This window comes from Miniopterus schreibersii, assembly GCF_964146895.1.
Source record: "Miniopterus schreibersii genome assembly, chromosome: 12".
Taxonomy (NCBI): domain Eukaryota; kingdom Metazoa; phylum Chordata; class Mammalia; order Chiroptera; family Miniopteridae; genus Miniopterus; species Miniopterus schreibersii.
Window position 1 is genome coordinate 69,561,963 of NC_138112.1, and position 9,971 is coordinate 69,571,933.

Consider the following 9,971-nt stretch of genomic DNA (forward strand, 5'->3'; position numbering starts at 1 on the left):
ATGAAGTTCAAGACCTACAGTGATAGAAGTCAGAATAGCGGTCCCCAGTGTGCCAAAGCCTGTGAGGAAAGAGTGAGGCCTCTGGGTGTGAGAGGTGGGCAGTTGTTGGTTTATGTACTGATGAGCAGTGCTTGAAGGTGGAGGCTTCTAAGCCTCTTCCCTTCTCCTTAGTAGCACTTGGCACAATGATATGGACTAGTAGGTGTTCAATAAATGCTTGTTGAACAGCTCACTGGAAGAATGAACTGGTGGCTTGGTGCTTCATGAATCTTTTCACTTGCAAAAATACAATTGCTTTGCCTACAAGCCAATGCCTCTCGACACTAAAAGTGAATGGAATGGTCCCAGGAACACCTCAAAAGAGACAGGAACTTCTCATCCAACTACACCTGTGAAAGGGTCCCCGAGGTTACCAGCTCGAGTGCGGGAGTGCAAGTAGCTGAGAAAGTGCATAGGGCTTGGATTCGAGAAACCCTGCCACAGCTGTGTGATCTCAGACAAGTTATTTCACCTCTCTCGGGGTCTCAGCTTCCACATCTATGAAATGGAAAGAATTCTGCCTATTCCAGAGGGGAAGGTGGGAAAGTGTTGTGGTCATTGTAAAGTCATGAGCAGTGACTTCAGGATCCCTCTGGGGGCAGCTTGTGACCCTGGGGCACTATGGAAGTAATGCTGCTGAGGTGGGTTCAGCAGGAGGACCAGAAGCCTGCATGGAGGATGGGACCTCCCCTCCCCCACAGCCCTCGTCCTTATTAGTGGACCCGCAGGGAGACATCTCCTTACAGGTGGAGATCTCTGATGCAGTAGCAAGTGAGACAAGGTGAAATTCATTCAAACCAAGGTGAGGCTGCATAAGGAGGGGACAGTTCAGACGGCTGTCACAGGAAGCTTCAGGAGCCTGAAGAACCTGCTTCCCTCAGCCTCTGCTCCCCGTGGGGGAGGGCAGGGGGAGGTGGGCAGATGCCATCACAGCCTTTGGGCCATTCCTCAACCTGGCTCCTGCCCCAAGCCCCTCTGAGAAATAGGTGTGTTTTTTTGCGAGTATCTTGCCTAGTCTGATCACCTTTGCCTAAGGCCCCAAGTCCTAACTGTCCTCTGTCTGCTAGCCTCAAATAATGGATACCTGAGCACCAACTGGGCCTCACCTGGGATGTGGGATTGGGGAGCCCCAAAAGTGGGTGCACAGGAAGCTTGATGCAGGGTTTGGGGAGGGGAGGAGAGACACTTCAGACAGGCTCTGGGCCTCCAAAGCTGCCTTCCTCACTTTGCCCAGACCGAGTTCTCAGTGGCACCACAGCACGAGTAGTTCATCTGGCTACACGACACCCATGTGGGAAACAGGGAGTAAGCCAGCCTCATCGTGAGGAGGGGCAGGGTGAGCTGGGCTGCCAGGGGCAGGTCTGGGTGTCGGGGTGAGGATGGACGGCTGGGTCAGGCTTCTGGGTGTGGGTGATGGTCTTCTCATCAATTGAGAGGTCTCCCAGCTCTATCCCTCCTTTGAGCAGATTTCCCCCAGCTCCACCAAAGCTAGATTTTGAGGCTTCAAGGGAAAAGCTGCAGAAGTTGGGTGAGGACGACAACTCAGGAAGTTTGTCAAAATGAAGCAGGAGCTAGAAGCATGAGTGCCACTTTTCCTTGTTGATGACAAAGCCCAGCCCTCTCCTGGGAGCCCTGACTATCCCCTATGGATGTTAAGGGACCCTGACTCTGACCTCAGCGCTGCTGAGGGGGCAAGGGGCAGGATGATCAGAACTAAGCAGGGCCCTTGAGCTGCCTGCTGTTCTCTGCAGGGAGTAGTACTTGGCTAGCTTTAAGACAGTTGCGATGCATGAAGTCTTTCTGCAACGCCTGGCAGCCCACCCCACCCTGCAGCAAGGCCACAACTTTGTCTTTTTGGAATATAGCCAGGATGTCAGCTGGGCCAGAGGGCAGGGGTCACCCCTGGGGGTGGGAGACAGGGCTCTAGGTGGGCTCAAGCCTCTCGTCAGAGTGGCATGTGTCTGGGGTGGGAGGTGCAAATACCCACTCCAATATACCCTTCCCACGTGTGCCTCAGCTGAATGTCAGAGGAAAGAACAAGAAAGAGGTCCTTGGGGTTTTTCCGAGGACTATTGTGAAGTCTGCAGATAAAGCTGAGGCCGCTTTCTGGATTCAAACCAGGGCATCAAATCCACAGCAAAGATTGAGGCTCAGGGTGGCTGTGGGAGGGAAGCCACTGGTGGGGCCTGACCTAGAGGAAGATTATATACCACCCCTGGTTGTCCATGGTGCCATGCTCCTGGCAACTTGGTGTAAGCGGGTCTTATCTTACTCCCTTAGGAGGTAGATGACTTCTTTGAGCATGAGAGGACCTTCCTGCTGGAGCACCACCCCTGCATCTGGGATGCCTGCCCATGGGCAGACCTAGTCATGCACTCCCGCAAGTGTACACAGGGCCCAAGGGGCCCTGGATTCCCTGCCTCCTCTTCCTGGTGGTTCCCCAGGAGAGCAGGAAATGCCCTGTGTCTGTCCCTGGCCACAAACACCAGGGGTGGGGCCTGACATGCAGACCAATGGGCTCGGATGGAGAGCTGTACCCAACAGGCCTGGCAGACAATTATATCCCTATCTCAGTTGCGCTGAGCAGTCTGGGAACACAGGAAGTTACCCTTCCTGCCCTTTCCCTATGCCTGTTACACTGTGTGTGCCCACGAGGGGTCACTGTGGAAGCCAATATATCTGCTCTAGGTGGGAGTTGCAGAGGTGCCTCCTGGGATTTGGGATACAGGAGGGAGATTCCCCCAAGGGCAGGGTAAGGACAGGGGAGGCTTTAAGCACCCACCAAAGGCCCCTGCCCTAACTCCTCCCCACTGCCTCCTAGGAGCTTCCTCAAATTGGCAGAGCTCTTTGAAGAATAAGGGTGAGTACTGCCTTCTGTGTTGAGGCCACACAAGGATCCTCTGCAGGAAAGAATCCTGGGAAAGATCCAAGCCCAGGATAATTTTGGAACATTCATGTTCATGATTCCCTGGACTTACCCTCCAGACTAGTTTAATAAAGAGGTGGAGTAGAGACAGGGATCCAGCCACATGTGTGATGGGGGAGGAGGGTGGGAACTGGGCTTGGCGAGGTATTTACAAGGATGTGCCACGCACCTCTGGCAGGCTGCACTGTGCTGCCAACATCCTACCCCAGACCCACTCTTTCTGAACTCTTTTCCAAGAAAGTCACTGGAGTGTGCCAATCTTCCTAAAATGTGTTGGACTACATCTCTTCCCTACTCAAGACCCTTCAGTGACTCTGCCCCCTCCAGAAACTGCCCATGACACAAAGCACAAACTGGCCACTGTGGTCCAAGTACCCCCACTGAACTCCTGGTTCCGAGCAATACCAAGCTTGCACACCTGCAAAGCCTTTGGCTATTGTCTAATTCTGACTCAACCCCAAGATCCAGATCAGATCCACCTCCTCCGTAAAACCTTCCCTAGCCCTGAGCATCAGGGTTTGACCTGGAGTTGCTATCAAGTTATGCTGCATATTTAGGTGAGTAGCAACCCCCCAACCCTTAGCTGCTCAACAAGCTCCCACCCCAGCCCCCACCTTTGGGATTCAGTGGCCTCAGAGGAGGACCTGAAGCTGTCAGACACACTACATGGATACTACATGGGAGACTCACAAGCAGCCAAGGTGAGAGGTGGCCCCAGAGCAGACCTGAGCTAGAGGCCAGTGGGACTGCAGCAACCAAGGAGGGAAAGTAGGTGACCGGGGTGAGGGGAAACTGATCCTGTATCCCTGCTGGCCCCAGGACCTGCTGTACCTGTGGCAAGGCACGCACCAGGAACCAGGAGGTTTGGACTACTGAAAGCCACCAGCAACTGTGCTGCCAGCGCTTTGAACACCTCTCCCTGACTCAGGCAAGCAGGGTGAGACCATGGCCTTGGAGCCTCTGCCACTGGGCTGCCTACCCTGCTAGGGTTCCCATTCTTCTCCAGAACTCATGGGCTTCAAGTCCTCTTTAAGAACCTCATTGAGTTGGCAGTGCTGGAGTTCAAACATGCCAAGGTGATCCCTACAGCCTCACTGAGCCTTCTTTCTACTTCCTCACCTCCCACCCCACTAGGTTCTTTCCAAGTGTCTGAGAGCAGCTTTGAGCAGTCCCAGCTGAGGCTTAGGGCCACGTTTCCCCGCTTTGGGCCAGACCCTGCCCCTATCAACAGTAACTCAGCCCTCAATAAATGGCAGCTGTTACTGCTGAGGACAAAGATGAGGGGAGGGTGGGGACAGTTATTCGAGATACATGAAGAGCAGTACTGTCTCAGGGAGCATGGTGGCACAGGCCAGGGGCATCTAGGACCTTTCTCCTCTGCAGAGTATCACAATGCTTCTCTGGAACACCCTTGCCACCCTCAAAGGGGAGCCTTAAGAGCAGCCAAAGCCTGCTGTGGGACACATAATGACAAGCTTTCCAGACCTCCCACCCCAGCTAGATGCCTCCTCCTGCACCCACAGCAGCCACTAGCCATGCCCAAGTCCCCCAGGTGCCAGGCCCTGCAAGAGGATAGGGTAGCATGGGCACCCTACTTGTCCACAGGTAAACAGAGCCCGAACCTGGGGGGGCCCAGGGTCCCTGACCTCTCCCACAGGGGGCTGAAGGACAGCCTCCACCCACCTACTGGCCTGAGTTCCGCTGTCCCCAGTCTGTCCACAAATAAAGAGCCTGGTTTTGTAACAAAGACGCCTGCTTTATCCTCACTTCCACTTCAGGGCCCACCAGGCACACCCTCTACCAGGACACTATGGAGACCAGATCCTGGGGGAACACCTTACCGCATCCTTGGCCATTTTCCAGAACACCAACTTACTCTCCATGGGAAGGTGCAAGACCCAGTACTTGGAACCCAGGAGCAATCTTCAAGGCATGGATCACATACATAAGACAAATCACAAATCCTCTATACCCATTTCCTAAACAGTAAAATGGAATTACTGCTTCCTGCCTCCCAGATACTGGCAAGCTCCAATGAACCAGCTCCAACTCTTAAGCGCTTTTATATTGGGGTGGGGGGAATAAATCCCACATTATCACCCCTAGTGCCAGACTTCTAGGGTATCTTTACCTGTTGGACAGGTTAAAGCCCAAAGTACAGGCTGGAGAGGCTGCAACTATGCTGGCAAAAGGCCTGAATCTCTAGCCAACACCCCCTTGATTAAACAGGGAGGTGGAGCCCAAGACACCTGGGTCTGAAGTCCTGCGCTCCACCTGGTTAGCCCCACCCTGGACTCCAGCCACATCTACAGCAGGCCAAAGGCTCAACTTGGATTGACTCACAGCAGCCACTGGACCCAGCCCTCATAAATGAGTCAGCCATCCAGGGAAGGTAGAGAAAAGAGCAAAAATAGCTCAAGGTGGATAAAGTAGCTCAAGAGGTAATCTGTGACTCACAATCTCACAGCCCACACCTAGGAAGGACTGAGCAGGGACTCAGAAAACGGGCCCACCAGGGGCAAGGCTACAGAATGAGTAAGTTCAGGCATAAAGCCCCTTCTGCTGGAGGGCCCCCTGCAGACATGCCCTGGCCCAGGTACCTCCTAAATAGCCAGTCTTATGCCAGCTGTGGCACCACCTGTATAATGAGTGGCAACTGTCAGAAGGGAGACTTGGACAGTCCCTGAGACCAGATAAGGGTGTGGTGCTGGGTGGAGGTAGGGCACAGAGAGAAGCTGCTCATTCTCCTCACCTACTACCCCCACAGGGTCCCCTGGGCCCCAATCCTGAAGCAAACGTCCTATTAAGTGAGCATTTTTATTGTTGTTTTTTTCTTTTTCTTTTTTTTTTAACTGAAGGTCCCTTACTGGTCTTGTTTCCATGAGTGGCCATGACCAGGTGGGAAAGGGGAGGGGAATCAGGCGGTGTGAGGAGGGGTCATCTCCACAACATTCCATTTATACATAGAACTAAACAGACGAGCACAGAGTCACTATTGCGGTTAGAAGTTGGCAGCATGGGAAAGGAGAGGAATAGGTGGGAAGTTGGGGTATCGTTAAAAAAAATACAGGCCCTCCCCCAACTGGGGTGCCTGGGGTGAGGGGACTTGGTCTGTTTCAACCCAAGAGGAATCAAAAGATCAAAAGCGGTTTGGGAAGGCCAGAACCGTCAGGGGTAGAGGGAGGAGGAAGGTCCAGGGGGTGGGGGGCTGTTTGGCAACTGGGTGAAGGGACTGCCCTCCCCCTGCTGGGATCCCCCCAGCCCCTCCGGTCTGGCAGGAAGGGGGCAGCCTGCAACCCCCACAGGCAGGTCTGGGGCTGCCAGATGCTCCAGGCAGGGGGTTGGAGGGGGCTCACAAAGGCTTGCCCTCCAGGGAGATGACAGCACTGCCCCCCAGCTTTTCTGCCAGAGTGCAGCGGTCCTTGACTTCCTCGTAGCAGTTTGCTTGTAATTCATGCTTGATCCCTGTGGGGAAGAATAGGGGTATCTGTGAACAGGAAGCACTTGGGTGGTGATTTGGGGCAGGGGTGGGGTGTTACAGATGAAGGGACAAGGTTACCTTCCAAACAGGCAGGGAAGAGGGGACAGAACCTCCTCTGTCATGCCAGTTACCCCACCCTGCAGCCAAGGCCTGAGCAACACATGTGGCACCACCAATGCTGGCACTTACCTGTCAGCTTCTTCTTGATGGCATCCTTGGAGCTGGCATAAATCATTTTGCTCTTAAGGGGTGCAGACTCAGGGGCCCTGGGGGGAAATACAGAACTTGTAGCAAAGCCCCCTCCAAGTCTAGGAAGTGTCCTCAAGGTATAAATGACTTCCAGAAATAGTTGGGCTGGTTCTGGCATTCAAGTTTTTATCAAGTTCCTCACTGACAAGTTTTCTCCCTCCTCCCCAAAACACACAGCTCTGGTTAACCAGGAGCCACAGAGTTCCCATCCTGAGAAAGGGGGTTGGGGCAGAGCTAGGACAGGTGACAGGAAGAAGTGCCTGCATGAGGAGCTCACCAGAAGATAAACACCAGGTCCTCCTTCTTGCTCTCCTTGGTCTCATAGGTTGCGTCATACAGGGCGTAGCGGCAGTCTTTGTCCGGCAGCATCTTGACGAAGGTGGCATAGGGGTCGTCTACTGTCTGGCCCACATCACCTACCAGGATCTCCTTGCCCTCCTCCAGAATGATGTTCTTCTTGTCTTCACTCAGGCAGAAGAGCACCGCCTTCTTGCGCTTCTTCACCTCCTCTGGTGTAGAGGACTTGCGCACCTTCATGTCATTGAACACTTTGATGACTCCATCAGAGACAGCCACACCAGAGGCCTGGGAGAGAAGCCACACATATCTCCTAAGGAAAAGGTTTCGGGGACCCCCCTCCAAAGTCCCTGATTTGCTCTCTTAGGATATCTGTCTGGATGCCAAAATAGCATAGTCTTCAGCCTCAAAGTCATTAATCCCCTTCCCAAAGCAAGTGACCCTACTGTCCCACCCAAGCCACTGTTAAAGGAACTAGATGGGACACAACCCAAGAATGGCAGCCATGGATGAGACCTCAGATCACCTAACTCAGCATCATTCCTCCCCACCCTGACATGTTACAGGCTGTGGAAGACCCCCATGCAAGACCTGTGAGAAGCAGAGCCATGGCTGAAGTGTCAGCACAGAATTAAGACTCCACAGGCTACCGAATCGTTTCCTACTCACAGTACTCAATCTCGGCTTTTGGATAAAAGTGCTGACTCAGAACTTCAAATAGGTGAAGGGGACACAGACACCCCACAATGCTAGATGGGACACCAAAGTGCTCAACAGTTCTAGCAAGTTCATGGAACTGCTCAATACAGTTATTACACACATTATCCTTTTCTCTGCTGGGGTCTTCCTACACTAAAGCAAGAATTACAACCCCTAATTACGGCCCTACCCGACAACTCTCTGTCCTCTGGAAAAAATACAGGCCATACTCAAATGCCCACGGTCCCTCAGAGCTCTTTAGACTTCTATTATGGGTCGTGTTGGGGGACACCCGGAAAAGCAACGACTGTCCACGGTGAAATCTGAAGCGCCCCCCCCGGAACTGCAGAGGAAGTGGGCCACGTGACTCAGCCGCTTCCGGAGTAGGCGGGGAAAAGGAGATCGACTAGGCTCGTACTCCTTCGTGAGAGAAACCCCTACCCAGGGGCAGCACCTACAGGGCCTCAACCCCAGAGACTCGCCTTTACCGGCCGGCATATCAGCCCCCTCGGCTGCGGGCCGGAAACTGGGCAAGTTACACGGCCTTCGGTTCTCGCAGCCCTCGAGCCGAACACAGGGGGCGGGGTGGTTTCCGGGCGGTGCCCGCCTGGGTCACTTCCCTAAACTCGGCTCCACCCTCAGGTCCCATCCGGGAAGGCCGACAGCCCCGTTCCTCCAGGGTTTTGGGCCGAGCTGCCAGGCCTGAGCGTGTGCGCACGCGCGGACGACAGCGCCGTTCCAGCCTTTGCCGGGGGTACAGGGCGGAGAACCCAGCTTGCTCTCCGAGCTGGCTCGCTCCAAAGCAGGGCCGTGGCCTCTGCGGTGTACGCTCAGTGCAGCGCGGTGCAAGCCTCTAACCCCAGGGGCCTGCGCCCGGACCCGCCGCCCCCGCCCCTCCTGAGCCCAGGCATCTCTACCACCTGCTCTCGGGACAGACCCGCCTGCCGAGGGAGGGTAACACGCAGACAGGAACAGCCCTTGGGTGGGGCGCGCGCGCCAGACCGCTCGCGCGCTTTTCCTTCACCGCCCCCGGGTCGTTTGAGTACCGCGTGCTCCCGTCGAACGCGCGTTCCCGTGAGTCGACTCACTTTGGCCCCATTGCAGCGCGCGACACAGGCTGCTCCGCGAGGGGCGGGCACGCGCGCGCCCCGGACCCCTCCCCCACGGCCGGTGTCCGCGCGGGCGCACCAGCGGGGTGGGGGAGGGGAAAGGAGCCCAGGGGGCGCGCGAGCGACGTCGGAGCCGGCCCTCCCCAGCGCCCGCGGGCGCGCACGCGCATCCCAGCGCCGACCGCCCCTCAGCAAGAGACCCTCATCCAGCCCTGAGAGCTGGGGGAGGGGGTGCCGACGTCGCTCCTCAGTTATCTCCCGCGCGCGCAGACGACCCATTCGCAGCTGCCTCCCCTCAGGCACCGTAGCCTGGCGCTCACCATGTTTCCGGAAGCGAAAAGGAGATAGCGAGAAGAGCCTAAAAAGATGAGAGCGCTGCAGCTGCTGCCAGGATCGGACTGAACGCGGCCTCTCCCGGCCCCTTCCGTTTAGTATGAGCCGCACAATGAGGGGCGGGGCGGGCTTCCGGCGCTCCCTCTACGGGCCGACGGGTAATGAAGTTCGAGGGTCTTGCTCGGTCCTATGGCTCGCTGGGTAACTGTCTTTTTCGTCAGCCGGCCACCTTGCATATTGGGAAATGTAGTCCAAGGGAGGCGGGGCTATGGCACGGAGCGCGCTCCCATTGGCCGAATTTCCCAGGAAACGCTCTGAACTGAGAAAGGCTTCTGCGCTCCGTAACAGACCCGAAAATGAGCCCAGACTTTGCGGCTCTTCACCCCGTTGCGAAACGGTTTTTCCTAAAACCGTCTTGGCACTTTTTGGGCCCCTTGGTCTGAAAAATTTGAGTTAGTATTTTCTTTTTTTAATTGAAGCAACTATTCATTTCCTGGAATCCAGTCCTTGAGCAAGGAGAATCGCAGGTATAAGGCGCCTACAATCTAATAAACATTCATTGAACACTTCCCATGTGCGAAGCCAGTCTTGTCTCCTGAGAAGAGACCATGTACAACTTCAATAAAATAAGAGAAAGAAGTAAGGTAAAGGCTACAAGGAGAAATTTTGAAAATAGTTTTACTCTTGTTTTAAATGTTTGGCAAATTCACGAGGCAATGAAGGGAGAAGGGTAGGGGGTTGTGCATTCAAGGATTATGTGCCTTTTACTAGACAGCGAAAAGAGGAAATAGATGATAAATAAGACTTGAATCTCGTTCTCGAATTGATAACCAGGAAT

General features: G+C 54.8%; 1 protein-coding gene across 1 annotated transcript; it reads right to left on the reverse strand.

Moving 5' to 3' along the window:
* Nucleotides 1-5,768: 5,768 nt before the first annotated feature.
* CFL1 (cofilin 1) lies at nucleotides 5,769-9,321 on the reverse strand. The gene is made up of 4 exons (XM_081154721.1): nucleotides 9,121-9,321; nucleotides 6,973-7,280; nucleotides 6,636-6,712; nucleotides 5,769-6,430 (listed from the first exon to the last, which is right to left on the reverse strand). The coding sequence occupies exons 1-4, from the start codon at nucleotides 9,121-9,123 to the stop codon at nucleotides 6,318-6,320; spliced, it is 501 nt and encodes a 166-aa protein (XP_081010847.1). The 5' UTR covers nucleotides 9,124-9,321; the 3' UTR covers nucleotides 5,769-6,317.
* Nucleotides 9,322-9,971: the final 650 nt, after the last annotated feature.